Raw genomic sequence first — 12,822 nt, 5'->3', positions numbered from 1 at the left:
TCTAGGAACTCCCATCCAAAAACAGATTACAACTTCCCTGTGGCTGGGAGTACTGAAAGCTTTAATGACAGCATCCCACCTTCAACTGATGATGCTCATGCAGTCAGCATCAGCTTGAGTTTTATTAATTCATTTTCATTTTTATACCACCCCACAGCTGAAGCTCTGTGAAAATAGCAAAAGACTATATCCAAGGCAAGGCAGAACAGTGACTATGGGATGTAGAACAAACTAGCACAATGATTAATTGCAACTTGTGGTAAAAATACCAAGTCAGTAATTGTTCACTAGGTGACTGGTCTTGCATCCTCCTGTCCCCTGAACTGGCCTTGCAAGTCCACTTAAGTCCACTTGGAAGTGACAGGATTCAGCTAAATGTTTAGTATTGGTACAGTAAATGGTTTACCCAGAGAACATTCAAGGTATCTTAAATTTCTGAATGCCTATGTCAATTTGTATTATTCAGTTTAATTTTAATTGCACTGTATATTTTGTATGTTTCAGTAATGTCTTACACTCAAATTTATTAGTCAGTTATAAGACAAAAGAGTTAAGGTAGTATAGCAGTCCTGTAAACAAATAAATTAACATGGAAAGTAGGAGACTGGTTATCCAGTGGAAAGTGATTTAGAGAATGTACTTTATTACAGCAAGCACCAATGTACAAACTGGAAAATATTGGTTTAACCTGTAACTTTTCTGAGACTTCCACTCTTGACTTTTGAGTCTCACTTTGAATGTAATGTTGTACCCTTTATTCTTTTTCAGTGTTCTAACTAGTGAGGCATATATTAACCTAAGTACCTAAAAACTGTAGATAGTACTTTCTCCTCTTTTAAGAATAGACCTGCTGCAATAACAGATTGTAACCATATGGAAATCTGAGGAGGCTGCAGCTCAACAATAAAGCCTCTGCTTTATGTGCAAAGGGCAGTCTCCAGAATCTCCAAGCAGGGTCAGGAAAGCTCTCTGAAAACTGTTGCTAACCAGTGATGAGCTGCATGAACAGTCACTTCCAATTTACTTATGCTTTCAAAATGCATTTCTTTTAAAATTCCAGCACCTGCCCCGATTAGGAATACTTCATGCCTTTAAACTACTTTCTATCTTGCATTTCTTTCTGCAGATCCATTAAGGGCTATAGATGTTAATGTACTGATTGTTTTAATCTACCTCAGACTGGCAGTGTAGGAAATTGCATACAAGATGACTATTTTTCCTGTCTTTTAAAAGATATGGTTCTGAATGAGTGTGAGAATTCTAACCTGTGTCAATATTTGGTATGGACAGGTGACTGCCAGGCATAAACAACTTTTAATAGTAAATGAGGATACAGCAAATAGTATATAAAGCTACCTTTATTTGGACTTTACAGAACAGGCCAATGAATACACTGTAATTTTATAGAAAGTCTAAAAACAGTAAGTCACCTCTTTACACCAGCTATATTGTCATCTATTTTCTTTAGCTGTTACAGAAATTCCAGGTCTGAGTCCAATTTTGCCATTCAACAGGTATTCTTAAAACACAACATACATCTAAGTCCAGAATAATTTACTGGCGTCTGAAAAGTGGCCAACAATAATCTAGCTTTGACAGTCACCTATAGCCTTCTCCCACTATACAGTAAAGCACAGAAATTAATGGAAATGTAAGTTTAAAAAATGTTCTAATCATTACCCTAGCACTAAGGGAAAGGCATGGCTTTGGGAATAACTACAGGAGTTTCTAACAGTTTTAGATGTCCAAATCAGGATTGATGTACTTATTTTGCTTAAATATGTGGGCAGTCAGTTCTTCAAAGAACGTTAGTAAAATCTAGAATCATTGTATAGTGAAAGCATAGAAAATAAGGCCTGAATTATGCACAGGCATGTGCCCCTTCATAGGAATTGGGAATTTAATTTCTTAGCAAAAAGAAGGGAAGAATTAAGTAGAACAACATTCTGCATGAATTATGCCAATGTGAAAAAGATTTCTATGCAAGATGAAGTGGCAACAGGCTCTCTCAAACCTCTGTAAAATGCACATTTATTTCTACAAAAAAGACTTATGATACAGAATTGAAATCACACAAATGTAATGGTGCATCTATTAAAATATACAGAAGCTCTTAAGTAGAGCATATTTAAAAAGATGAAGGGGTTGTCAATTCTTTTATTTGTATACATTTGCATCTTCACATAATTTGATAAGTAAGCTTTTACAAAATCATGTAAAAAGCACAAGAATTGCTTGGTAAAGAGTCTGCATTTCTCCAAAAGATTTTATACAGCATGCAATTAAGGCAGCCTTTTCTTCCTCACATGGAATCCTTTCACTCAAGTAATCTTCTGCTGCAAAGATTAGGCTAGGGAGCCTGGTCTCTTCTGTCAACGCCTTTTGTCTTTCCTGTCTGATTTACGGTCTCTTTCACTCCGCGAAGTTCTTTTGCCTGACCGACTACTTTCTGATATAGACCTCTTTCTGTCCGACCTTGAACTTTTATCCTTCGATCCTTTTGCATCTCTGCTGCTACCTTTTGAAGACTTGTGACTCCTGTCTACTCCTGAACTATCCCTTCGCTTCCGATCCAAACTCCTTCTACGTTTTCTATCCCTATTGTGTCCACCACGTCCTCTGCTTCGACTTCTGCTCTCACTGCTACTAGAACTACTACTACTCTCCCGACTGCTAGTTCCAGTGGTGCTGCTACTGCTGCTGGAACTGCTTCGACTGCTACTGGTGCCACTGCTAGAACTGCTACCACTACTACTACTTGTAGAGCTAGTGCTACTAGTGCTACTACTAGTACTCCGACTTCGGCTCTTGCTGGTTTTGTTCCTTGTTCTACCACCACTACTTCTGCTCCTAATCTTGTTCTTGTTTTCTACACTTACTGCCTGGACTTGGTCTGCCTGGATTTCAGGCAGCTTTTCAGGCACTACTGATTCTTCTTTGTCTACCTGAGGCTCTTGATCTTGAGTGGATTCCAACAGTGGTGGAGGTTGTGGCCGAAGCACAGACTCTGACTGAGGCTGGGCGTCAGCCTCTGATACTGGAGTGGATTCAGGCTCCTTTTCTTCTGCCTCCTCTGGTTCAGCTTCAACTTCTGGTTTGCTGGTTTCCTCTTTCTCCAGGGCAGCAATAGGCCCCTCCTGTTCTGATTGAACATTACATTCCACTTCTGGTTCCACTTCTTTACTATTCTCATTTTCTAGTGGCTCTGTATGATCTGCCTCATTAGTTTCCATCATATCCTGCTCTCCATCTATTGGCAGAATACTTTCACCATCTTTCACTAATACAATTTCCTCCTCCTGACTTTCCTGCTGCCTGTCATTCTCTTTAACCTCAGTAACCTCTTGTACCTTAACTTCCATTTCCTCTTTCTGTTCTTCCTCCTCCTGTTCTATCTCCCCATCACTGTGACTAGCACCTACCTCCTTTTCCTCACCTAATTCTTCCATGTCTACATCATTGCTCTGATTACCTGTCTCCATCTCTTCCACCTGCTGAACCGCCTTACCCTCTTCCTGCTCCTTGTTCTGGTCTTCCTTCTTTTCTTCTTTCTGCACCTCCTGGTGTTCTTTTTCCTTCACAGACTGTCGTCTGGGCCTGGCCTCCATTTTGTTAATTTGCTCAGCAAATTCAATGCGCCTACTTTCAAACAGTGCTGAAGAACAGAAGAACATAAGATTCACTGTAACAGGCTTGTGATTCTCTTACAGATCACATGAGCCACTTCACACAATGAAAGTTTCAGAGAAATGAAAAAATCATATAACCTCAGTTCAGTATCATGTGACAAGAGCACACATTTTACTGAGTGGACTTCTTGTAGCCACCCACTGCTCATACTACAAACATGCAAGTTATAGGCTATGCACTATCAGTAATAAGAACTTGAAGCAACAATATGGTACTATCACTAAAAACATGATTAACTCTATGATTAATCACTAAAAACGCGATTAACTCTAGTTAATTCTAGTTAATTCAATTTAAAAACATTACTGCCTGCCCAATATCAGTTTAATGTTTACTACTGAAATGAAGGAACAAACAGAATACATCTACTGTGCTGGCCACAACATACCGTTTAATTTTTTTTGAGAATCATCAAACATCTTCTGGGTAGCAGGACACATTCGGCCAGGTATATAAAACAAGTGAGGCTTTGTCTTCGTTCTTATATATTTAATTATTTTGGCATTATGCTCATTCCATTCTTCTTGCTGGTGAAGAAAAAGATGACATGGTTTTTTCCAGCATAATTCAGAACACAAACAGATTAAGAGCTGCTAAATTCAGACCTACCAACTGAGCAAGTTCAACTTTTTGTTCCAATAGCCGCAGCTCTGTTTGTTTAGCACGTCTCTCCTCAAAGAGTTCTCGCCTCTCATTTTCAACCTGCTTTCTCTCTTCCTCTGCCTGGACTTCAAGTTTCTGTTCAATTTCCTGACGTCTTTTTTGCTGAGCAGAAAGTTTCAGATTGGCTTAAGGTTAGTTCCATAATGCCATTATTATTAACTATTATTATTATTAAAGTGGTTACCATAACATGCAAACTTAACTACTTTAGTGTTTTAAAGTCAAGCAAAACTATTCATTCCAAATGCTGTATTTCATGGTATAAACATATGCCATAGACAAAAGCAACACAATTTCCTAAAATATCTTAGTATTTGGTCAATAGTTGTACTTTCCCTGCTGTTTCTAAGTTTACCTCCCTGGCAGCCTCCTGTGGCATGCAGGGAGATGAGCAGAAAAAGGAATTCCTGAAGACTGGACAGAAATACCCACTGGCTAGATGCTATCTATGTACCATTTATCTATTTACTGGATTTTTATCTTGCCACATTAACTAATAAGGCTTCCTAAGTGGGTACTACATACTTGGCTTTGATCTCTGATCCTGCGTAGAAGTCTTGATACTGAAAGTTTTACCTAAGGTTGCAATCCTTATACTTATTAGGAATTCTAAAAGTCCTCAAATTATTGCTGGATTATTGCCAACATCTGATCCTGGTGGCTTGTGAGGTAAAGCACAGGTTCTTTGTGTGTCCAGCAAGGTGATTTTAAGTGAAGGCATAGTGCTCCTGGGAAAACTAAAGGTTTTTCCCGCCAACTACCAGAATTAAGTGTAAAGTGACTACTGGGAACTGTACATATACACCAATTACTTTCATTACATTTAACAGGCCTAGTTTCTAAGAAATTATATTGAGTTCTCTCTCCTTGCCTTTGCCAAAATAAAAATTAAAAAACAGAAACAAAAACAAAAAGACATTTTGAAAGTCTTCACATTTTCAAAAGCAAGGCAATGCATACATCTAGAAAGCAATTAAGTAAAACTCTTCACAAAAGGAACATCAGTTGTATTAAACCATTACATATTCTCTCTTCACAATTGACGTTTTAAATTAATACCCTCTCAGTAGCAACTGTTGATTCTTGTTTGAACTTCTGAAGTGTACCCATCAACAGACCAAATATACGCCGATTCCTATCAGAAAAGGGAGGAAAGCACAATTATACTGTAGCTTTTTGCAACTTTATTACAATCAATATCTTCCAACAGCTAATACAACTTTTAAAAAAGTAAAATCAACTAGCCTCTGCATGATTACATTTCTACAGCAACACAGAGGATAACTGGGGACAGAACAAGCAAACAGCAATCAACAAGAACATTTTGTTTAATGCACAGTATCAAGTTGTTGATTCATGACTCAAACATCATAGGTTGGATGCAAGAAAGCCTTTCAGATGGATGGGTGCCTTCCATAAGCATGAGGCACTTGATCCAGCAGAGCTTTTCTACCAATGAGGGGAAGATACTTTACTCATTCCCCACCCTCTATCAGCTCTAAAAATCTACTCTGGTGGGTGGGAGGTGCCTCTGGAATAACACAGCATGTAATGTTGGGGTGGCAGCAGCATGAAGAAAAATAAATCAGCATGGTTTTTTTTTGGTAATATAGATCACCCCAGTCTGACATTCACGGATAAATAAATCTGGTTAAACTCTTAGCAATGTAGCCTGGACATTTTCCAAAGGTTAAAGACTAAAAAACATATGACTGTTGCAATTTAATTTGGTGAGGACAGAGTACTTTATCCAGTTTATTCATTTTATTCTACATTACCTTGAAGCTCATTTGAGTAGGATGGCAATCCGAAAATATTATAAATAAGTAATAAACTTTGCCACCACCCTAATCAATCCCTCATATAACCAAAATATTGAGGAAGGAAAACAAGCCATGGAAATTAGGCCAATTTTCAGTAATCATAGATGCCTGTAGTGACCTTGTTTGTTTGAAATCTTGTTGATAGCTGATTATAGAAGTCTGAGAACCTTGGTTTAGACAACACAAGTACTGTGGAGGTTTCTGAAGAAATAGACACTATTTGCTCAAGCTGGTTTTCTTTACCAAAAATAAACAATTTTGAGCAACCTATTTTGTTTAAGAAGCTTGATTATGTAATGAATTAGATGCTGCTACCATCAACCCCCATTATTGGCTTCAACTGAACATTTTGCTCCATCAACCCAAATCTGATAGAAAGTATAAAGGGTTAAAATAATCCCCAGCATTCAGTTCTTTCCCCTCCCCAAAACATGTGTGTGTGTTAATGTATGAGGTCATCCAAGTTAACTTCTTCATAAATGACTAATCTAAAATTTGTCAAATCAAAAGTAGCCCAGCGCAACTTATTAGCCAGCTTACACTGTCAGATATAAATTTTAAGACCCACAGACTTGGTTCCTGCATTAGTACTAGCCCATGGACTGTTGAATTTTGGGTTGCTGTAATGTGTGAGAACACAGCCACGTTAGCCAACTACAATGTGAAAATCACAAAAATTCCAGGAAAAGAACTCAAGATTTGTTTGTGGCCTGGTCAAGTAACCTAAGAAGAAAACAAGCAAGTATTTTAAAAAAACCCAACAAAAACAGCTGTTGCATATGCCAGTACTATATTGTCCCAAAGGGATTTAGAATACATGGTGTAAGCACACGAACACAGTGCTCTGGGACTGTGAAAACAAACTTGTTTGATCATCTGCCCAACAAATTCTAGCTAGCTCAACATGGTATAGCATTATGTGAGAAACAGGTCATAGACATACTGCAAGGGAAGTCAGCAAATAAAAAATGTGAGAGAACAACAGCACAAATCTGAACATGAACATACTTACATTTTTAGAAATTATGTATGACACTTTGTCTATTTTGTGAACTGCCACCCCACTCTGAACATGAGATATAAATCCTTAAATTGAATGGCTTTTAAACATTTATGAACAATAGTCTGAGATCAGAATGTTAATACATTTACCCAAATTATTTTGTTTTGGGTATAAACCAAAGTGTGAATTCTGCAAGGCACCCTAAAGATAGTATGCAGACTTTGCCTGTCTTTCAAAACACTCATGAGCTGCCTGGTGGAATAGATACACTTTTTTAAAAAAATCTGAGACAGTATGAAATATTTGACACATATACAAGTATGACATACAGAAAACATCTAGCATCCCAACACTTCTTCCATTTTTTAAAAGAAAAAGACAAGAACAGGCTATATTTTTCGGAGGAGGAGAGACTGTGGCTTGAAAGAAAGTAAGATACCTTTGTTTCCCCTTCTCATCCATATTTTGATCTTGAATAAGATCTCGACGTGTTCGCTCTTTGGAGGTAGCAACAACAGAAGACTGCAACGCTGGCTGCAAGGACAGGCCAAAATTAGGTTAACAAAATTAGGTTAACAAAACAAAAAAGGGTTTCCACATTTCTCTCCCCTACACCAAACTTTAGGGTATACTTTACTTTTTTAACATCATCATCCTCTGCGTCGCTTTCATGGCGTGATTCTCGCCTTGTCCGACGTTCCCCAACCAACCTAAATTTAATTATCAGAAACTGTTATTTTGGTGAAAGTTTAAACAGCCTTAGAAAAGAATTTCAACAAAGCACAAATTCCTTTCTGTGGGACACTGCAAAATATTTTTACATAGTCTTCTTCTCCTTTTCTATCAGTTTTTTTTTTTTTTTGCTGGGATCCATTGAGCCCACTGTGGATATAATAATTTAATAGATTTATATAGGCTTTCACCATATTTGAAAGGGTGTTTACATCTTCTACACTACTTAGAGACATCAAAATACAGTGTAATATACACTTCTGCAGCTTTTTCTAGTCGTTCATGTCTTACGTACTGCTACAGAACCCCCCACCCCACCACACCAAATGTTGACTTTATACAAGGAAAGGTTTTCAATATAAGAACAATTAAAAGGCATGTAGACCTGGTTTTATGGGACTTAGTGCTAAGACCAGGAAAACAGCTGTTTGCCGAATATGTTTTATTAATCGAGAGGAAACAAATCTCTGAAGCTTATCTGCTTTTGTTTCTATAGCGCAGGGGTGGCTAAACTGAGGCACAGGAGCCACATGTAGCTGAGTTTATTTTGTGGCTCAAAGGGCTTGAAGCCTCCTGCCTACTGTCCAGTCCAGACCCAAGTGATTCCTGAGGCTCAGAATAAATGAGGGTTGGGGTTGCAGCCTCCGAGAGCTTGCCCCAGCATTCCCCGCCCACTCCTGCTACAAGTATAAACGTGCTTTGGCAGTTTTACCAATGCGGCTGCTCAGGTGGCAAATCTGGTGAGGCTATTGGAAGCAGCGGTGGTGGCAGTGTTTGCTTGGTGTTTTCAGCGGCAGCTGCCCCAGCTGCCTCCCCACCTCCAGTGAAGAATCCAAAGATGGAGAAGATTTAGGCCAACCACAAGCCTTCTAGAGTGTACATGGGATAATTGGGTGTGAACAGAAGAGGAGCTGAATGTAACCACCTGCCACATGCCATTTGCTCCATCTTCAACTTCTTCATTGGGGATATGGCTGCAGCCAAGGCAGCTGCCGCCACAGATGCTGAGGAAATGCCATCGCTGCCAGAATACCTCCACTACCTCTAAACAGCACCACTAGATTTGCTGCCTGGAGCAGCAGTGGAGGTAGAACCACCAAAGCACCTTGTGCTCATCAGCAGGGGTGGGCAGGGTTGGGTTGGGCCAGCAACCTCATGAGAAATTGCTCCAGCATGCCCTGCACCACTCCTGCTGATACTTCAAAAGAGGTATCAGGACCTCCTCACTGAATGTAGAGTGTGTGCAGACCAGTCACAGCTCCAAAGAGAATGTGTTCTTTATGGGACAGCCCCTGAAGATGGCTATCCTATTGCTGCTTGTCCCTTCTGTAGCTCCTTCAAATGTCCCTGATATTTCTCACTAAACTATAATTGCCAGGATTGCGTCTGACTACAGTTAAAAAAACAAAACAAAACCTGGTTTTTTTTTATTAACATGACATTTGCATTGAGCAGTTGTTTCTAAAGGTCCATTTCTTTGGAAGGGCATCTCAGTTAGTTTCAGGTGTCTGTCTTATCATCAGTGTATGCTTTTTTAAAAATATACATAAGTAAGAACAGACTTAGTATGACTTTCATAAAGTTACACTAAATATGTAACAATAACAATTTGTTAATGTCTTATTGCACTCAAGCATCTGATATGTACTATATGTGGCTCTTCCACTGAGCAAGTCTGGCCCCCCGCTATAGAGAATGATGCAGTACAACTTCTACACAATTTGTTCAGGAAATAGAAGTATATTTTCTACTAAAATTCTAAAGAAAAGCAGAATCAGGAAGAGGGCTAACTGCACATCTTTATTAAAAAAAGCCGATACTGAACTGTGATTACTTTTTTCTTCCCTTGTTCCTTATGTATTATACTTCAGAATGTAAACCAGTATTTTAGACAGTACCACTTTGGATGCTTTGGCATAAGAGCAGTATATAAGAAATAGCAAACATGTATTGAACCAGGTGCATGTAAAGAATCTTGAGCATAACCATTTCATTCTCTACTTGCCTATTGGTCGCCCCTTCCAAGTCCCTCTGTTTGGCTGGGGGTCCTCCTCCGCTATCCGAGAATCCACGCCTGGAATGAATCAGAGCAGAAAAAAATTTAAAAGCCAACAACCCATAATGCTTACATTTTGCTCTTCAGGTAAAGCAGCCATAAATGTGCTATACGTCGAGGTGTGAAATAACTGCCTATGTAAGAAGGACAACATTGTATGTGTAACCTCCATGGTATAATGGTATTTAAACCGATTACTTGAAGTTGGGGTTTTTTGCCCCAATATGCATTACTTTACACTTGCTTACACTGAGCTGATTTTGTAATTGTGATGTCCATTCTCCCTTTGGAACTCTTCACAATCCCTTCTACTTTTAACCATCCTAAATAGTTTGGTGTCCTCGGCAAACCTAGCCACTTTACTACTTACTCCTAATTCCAGATAAATTTATGAATAGGTCAAAAAGCATTTATCATAATAAAGAACCCCGTGGGACTCCACAGGATGGGCCATTCTCCAATTGTCTGGTACAAGAGCTGTTTCTAGAGACATATTGAAACTTTGATAAAAAGGTCATCAATTTCACATTTCAATTCTTCGACAACTCTTTGATGGATACCATCTGGACTGGGTGATTCACTTTCACTTAGTGACAGAAGACAAAACCTTATTCATAATCTGCCTTCTAGACTCCCTTCCAGAACACACAAGTTCCAAAACAGGTATCTGCTCTGCCTTCTCTGCTGTGAAGACTGATGAGAAGAATTCATTCAGTTTCTCTTTAATTTCTTCATTCCCATTAATGCTTCTTTAATTCCATTTTCATCAAATGGTCCAACTTTCTTCTCTGCTTTTGTTATGTTTGTTTATTGTTGGCCATGATGTTGTAGTATGCTCTTCAAACCACTTCCTTGCTTCTGATCATCTGCTTGCATCTCCCTTGCACAAGTTTGTGGTCTCGTCATTTTTCCCATTTGGGAGACTACTTCTTCTTGAAAGGATGCTTTTTTCCCTCCCTAATGGCTTCCTCAACTCTTGTGTTAACCATGCTGGTGATTTGCTGGACTTTATGCTACCTTTCCTCACTTGTGGTACGTATGTTATCTGTCACTCTGTTCTAGTGTTTTTGCGTAATCTCAGTGTACTTTGAAACTCTTTAAACTTCTTGAGTTCCCTCTTCAGCTTCTTTACCAGTTTCCTCGTTTTTGAGAAGTTTCATTTTTGGCAGTCTTGCACCTAACTATTAAATCTAATCGCACCTCGGTCAAACCCAAACAGCTCAGTATACATATCCTATCTGATACCACCATGGTCAAAATCAAGCAACCCATTATACATGTCCAAAGGTAGACTTTCTGCAGCTGTTGTTTACACAGGCTACACAGCAGTGTGCTAATTCAATGTTAAGGCAACTATATGTTTTCTAACTTAAAATGACCAAAACTATCTATAGGCAGAGAAAGGAAACACTGTGGCTTACAACTTTTGGGCAGCAGGAGCGGTGCAGACAACGGATGATTGTTATTTGTTAACAAATAACAATCATAGTTATTTGCATGGGTGCCTTAGGATATGTTTGGCACTCTGAACAGATTTCTTCCTTTCATGTGGGTATAGACTTTTAAAATGTTGAATTTATATGGAAGATTCTTGAATTTCTAGCCGTAAGCACATATTAATTTCTCCATGCAGAATTACTGGATAGCTGAAAAAGAAGCCACCATTACACAAAACTACCTGCAATAGCAGGAAACATAATCACTAATACATAGGTTCTCACCTCAGCAATATGTTTCCTCGCCCCCTACCTCCTCCAGGGCCTGTGAGGGTCAATAATCTACCTTGAGCGGGCCTGGAGAGAAAAAAGCACAGATATAAAAGTAAAATATAACAGCCAAGAAATCCGCGGCCATGGGATGAGTACGAGAAATAAACGCTGCATGAACCTTTTGATCAAAAGGACGCCGGAGGCCTCGTGTTTAGAGCGCAGCCGCCACCTCCCAATCACGCAGGTACTATCAACGGATTCACCAGCAGGCCTTCTTCGGTGATGACTCTTACCCACTCGTTGCAAGGCAATCTCTACCTAACTCCCGGGCGCCTCCTTTTAGTTTTTCGCTCACCGCCGCGCTAACCAGCCCCCTCGATAGATTTCTTGGAGACGACCTTATCCACCTCTTCCTGTTTATCTTAGGGGGTGATTTAAGTCCGAAACCAATGCAAATTTCGCACCACTCATTCCCCAGGACGTTTACAGGGAGCGGGAGCTCCCTCGCTGCACCTCGGGCCCTTGTCGGGAGGATAAGAGGCGGGCAATCTGAAGGCAACAGCCAAGGAGTCCCCTCAATTAACGAGCCTGCCGGCCTCCTCTAAACCCAGCCCGTATCACCGGCCGGCAGCCCGGATCCCCTTCCTCTCCCGTAGTCTCACCGCACATCGTTGGGGTCCCGACCCGTGAGCTTGCGGATATTCTCATCGACGTGCTTGAGGCTTTCCTTGGCTTTCTCGAGCTGCTCCTGTAGAGCCCGCACAGCTACCGCCATCCCGGCCACCAGAATCGCGGCCTAGCCAGCCAGGTCGGAGCAAAAAGCACGGCGGGCAAAAGGCGGCGAAGTCAGCCCACCCCCACGTAACGTAGCTCCGCCAAACAATCCACCAATCACTACTCAAGTTTTAGAACGACAACAAATCTATCCAATAGGCATTACCAGCCTGTGGCCAATCGCCACCCTGTAAAATTAAATGCCACCGGGTTGTTCCAAGGACCAACTCCCTTCTTAGCCAGTGAGGAACTCATATCGATGAAGGGACGTTGCTCTGAACCACTGCACAATCGTCTTGCTTGCTTCCTTCGGCCAATCCCGAATTGCCAGACTAGAATGACATCTCAGCAACCAACTAAATGGTCAACGTT

At 40.1% G+C, this 12,822-nt stretch overlaps 1 protein-coding gene across 1 annotated transcript; it reads right to left on the bottom strand.

Moving 5' to 3' along the window:
* Positions 1-2,013: 2,013 nt before the first annotated feature.
* Positions 2,014-12,533, bottom strand: PNN (pinin, desmosome associated protein). Its single transcript, XM_044436556.1, has 9 exons — positions 12,339-12,533; positions 11,689-11,760; positions 9,917-9,985; positions 7,817-7,889; positions 7,619-7,713; positions 5,413-5,488; positions 4,300-4,455; positions 4,079-4,217; positions 2,014-3,655 (listed from the first exon to the last, which is right to left on the bottom strand). Exons 1-9 carry the CDS (start codon positions 12,449-12,451, stop codon positions 2,373-2,375), a joined length of 2,076 nt encoding a protein of 691 aa, XP_044292491.1. The 5' UTR covers positions 12,452-12,533; the 3' UTR covers positions 2,014-2,372.
* Positions 12,534-12,822: the final 289 nt, after the last annotated feature.

Source organism: Varanus komodoensis, unplaced genomic scaffold, assembly GCF_004798865.1.
Source record: "Varanus komodoensis strain SLA01 unplaced genomic scaffold, ASM479886v1 scaffold3, whole genome shotgun sequence".
In the NCBI taxonomy this organism is placed as follows: domain Eukaryota; kingdom Metazoa; phylum Chordata; class Lepidosauria; order Squamata; family Varanidae; genus Varanus; species Varanus komodoensis.
Note: the sequence above shows the minus strand (reverse complement) of the source record. Positions and strands in the feature narration are given on the sequence as shown.

Coding starts and splice junctions, on each gene's coding strand:
- PNN (XM_044436556.1), bottom strand. CDS start 12,451: ATGGCGGTAGCTGTGCGGGCTCTACAGGAGCAGCTCGAGAAAGCCAAG. Junction 4,456..5,412: donor CAACAGTTGCTACTGAGAGG/GTATTAATTTAA, acceptor CTTTCTGCTCAG/CAAAAAAGACGTCAGGAAAT. Junction 3,656..4,078: donor TTCTCAAAAAAAATTAAACG/GTATGTTGTGGC, acceptor TCTGTTCTTCAG/CACTGTTTGAAAGTAGGCGC.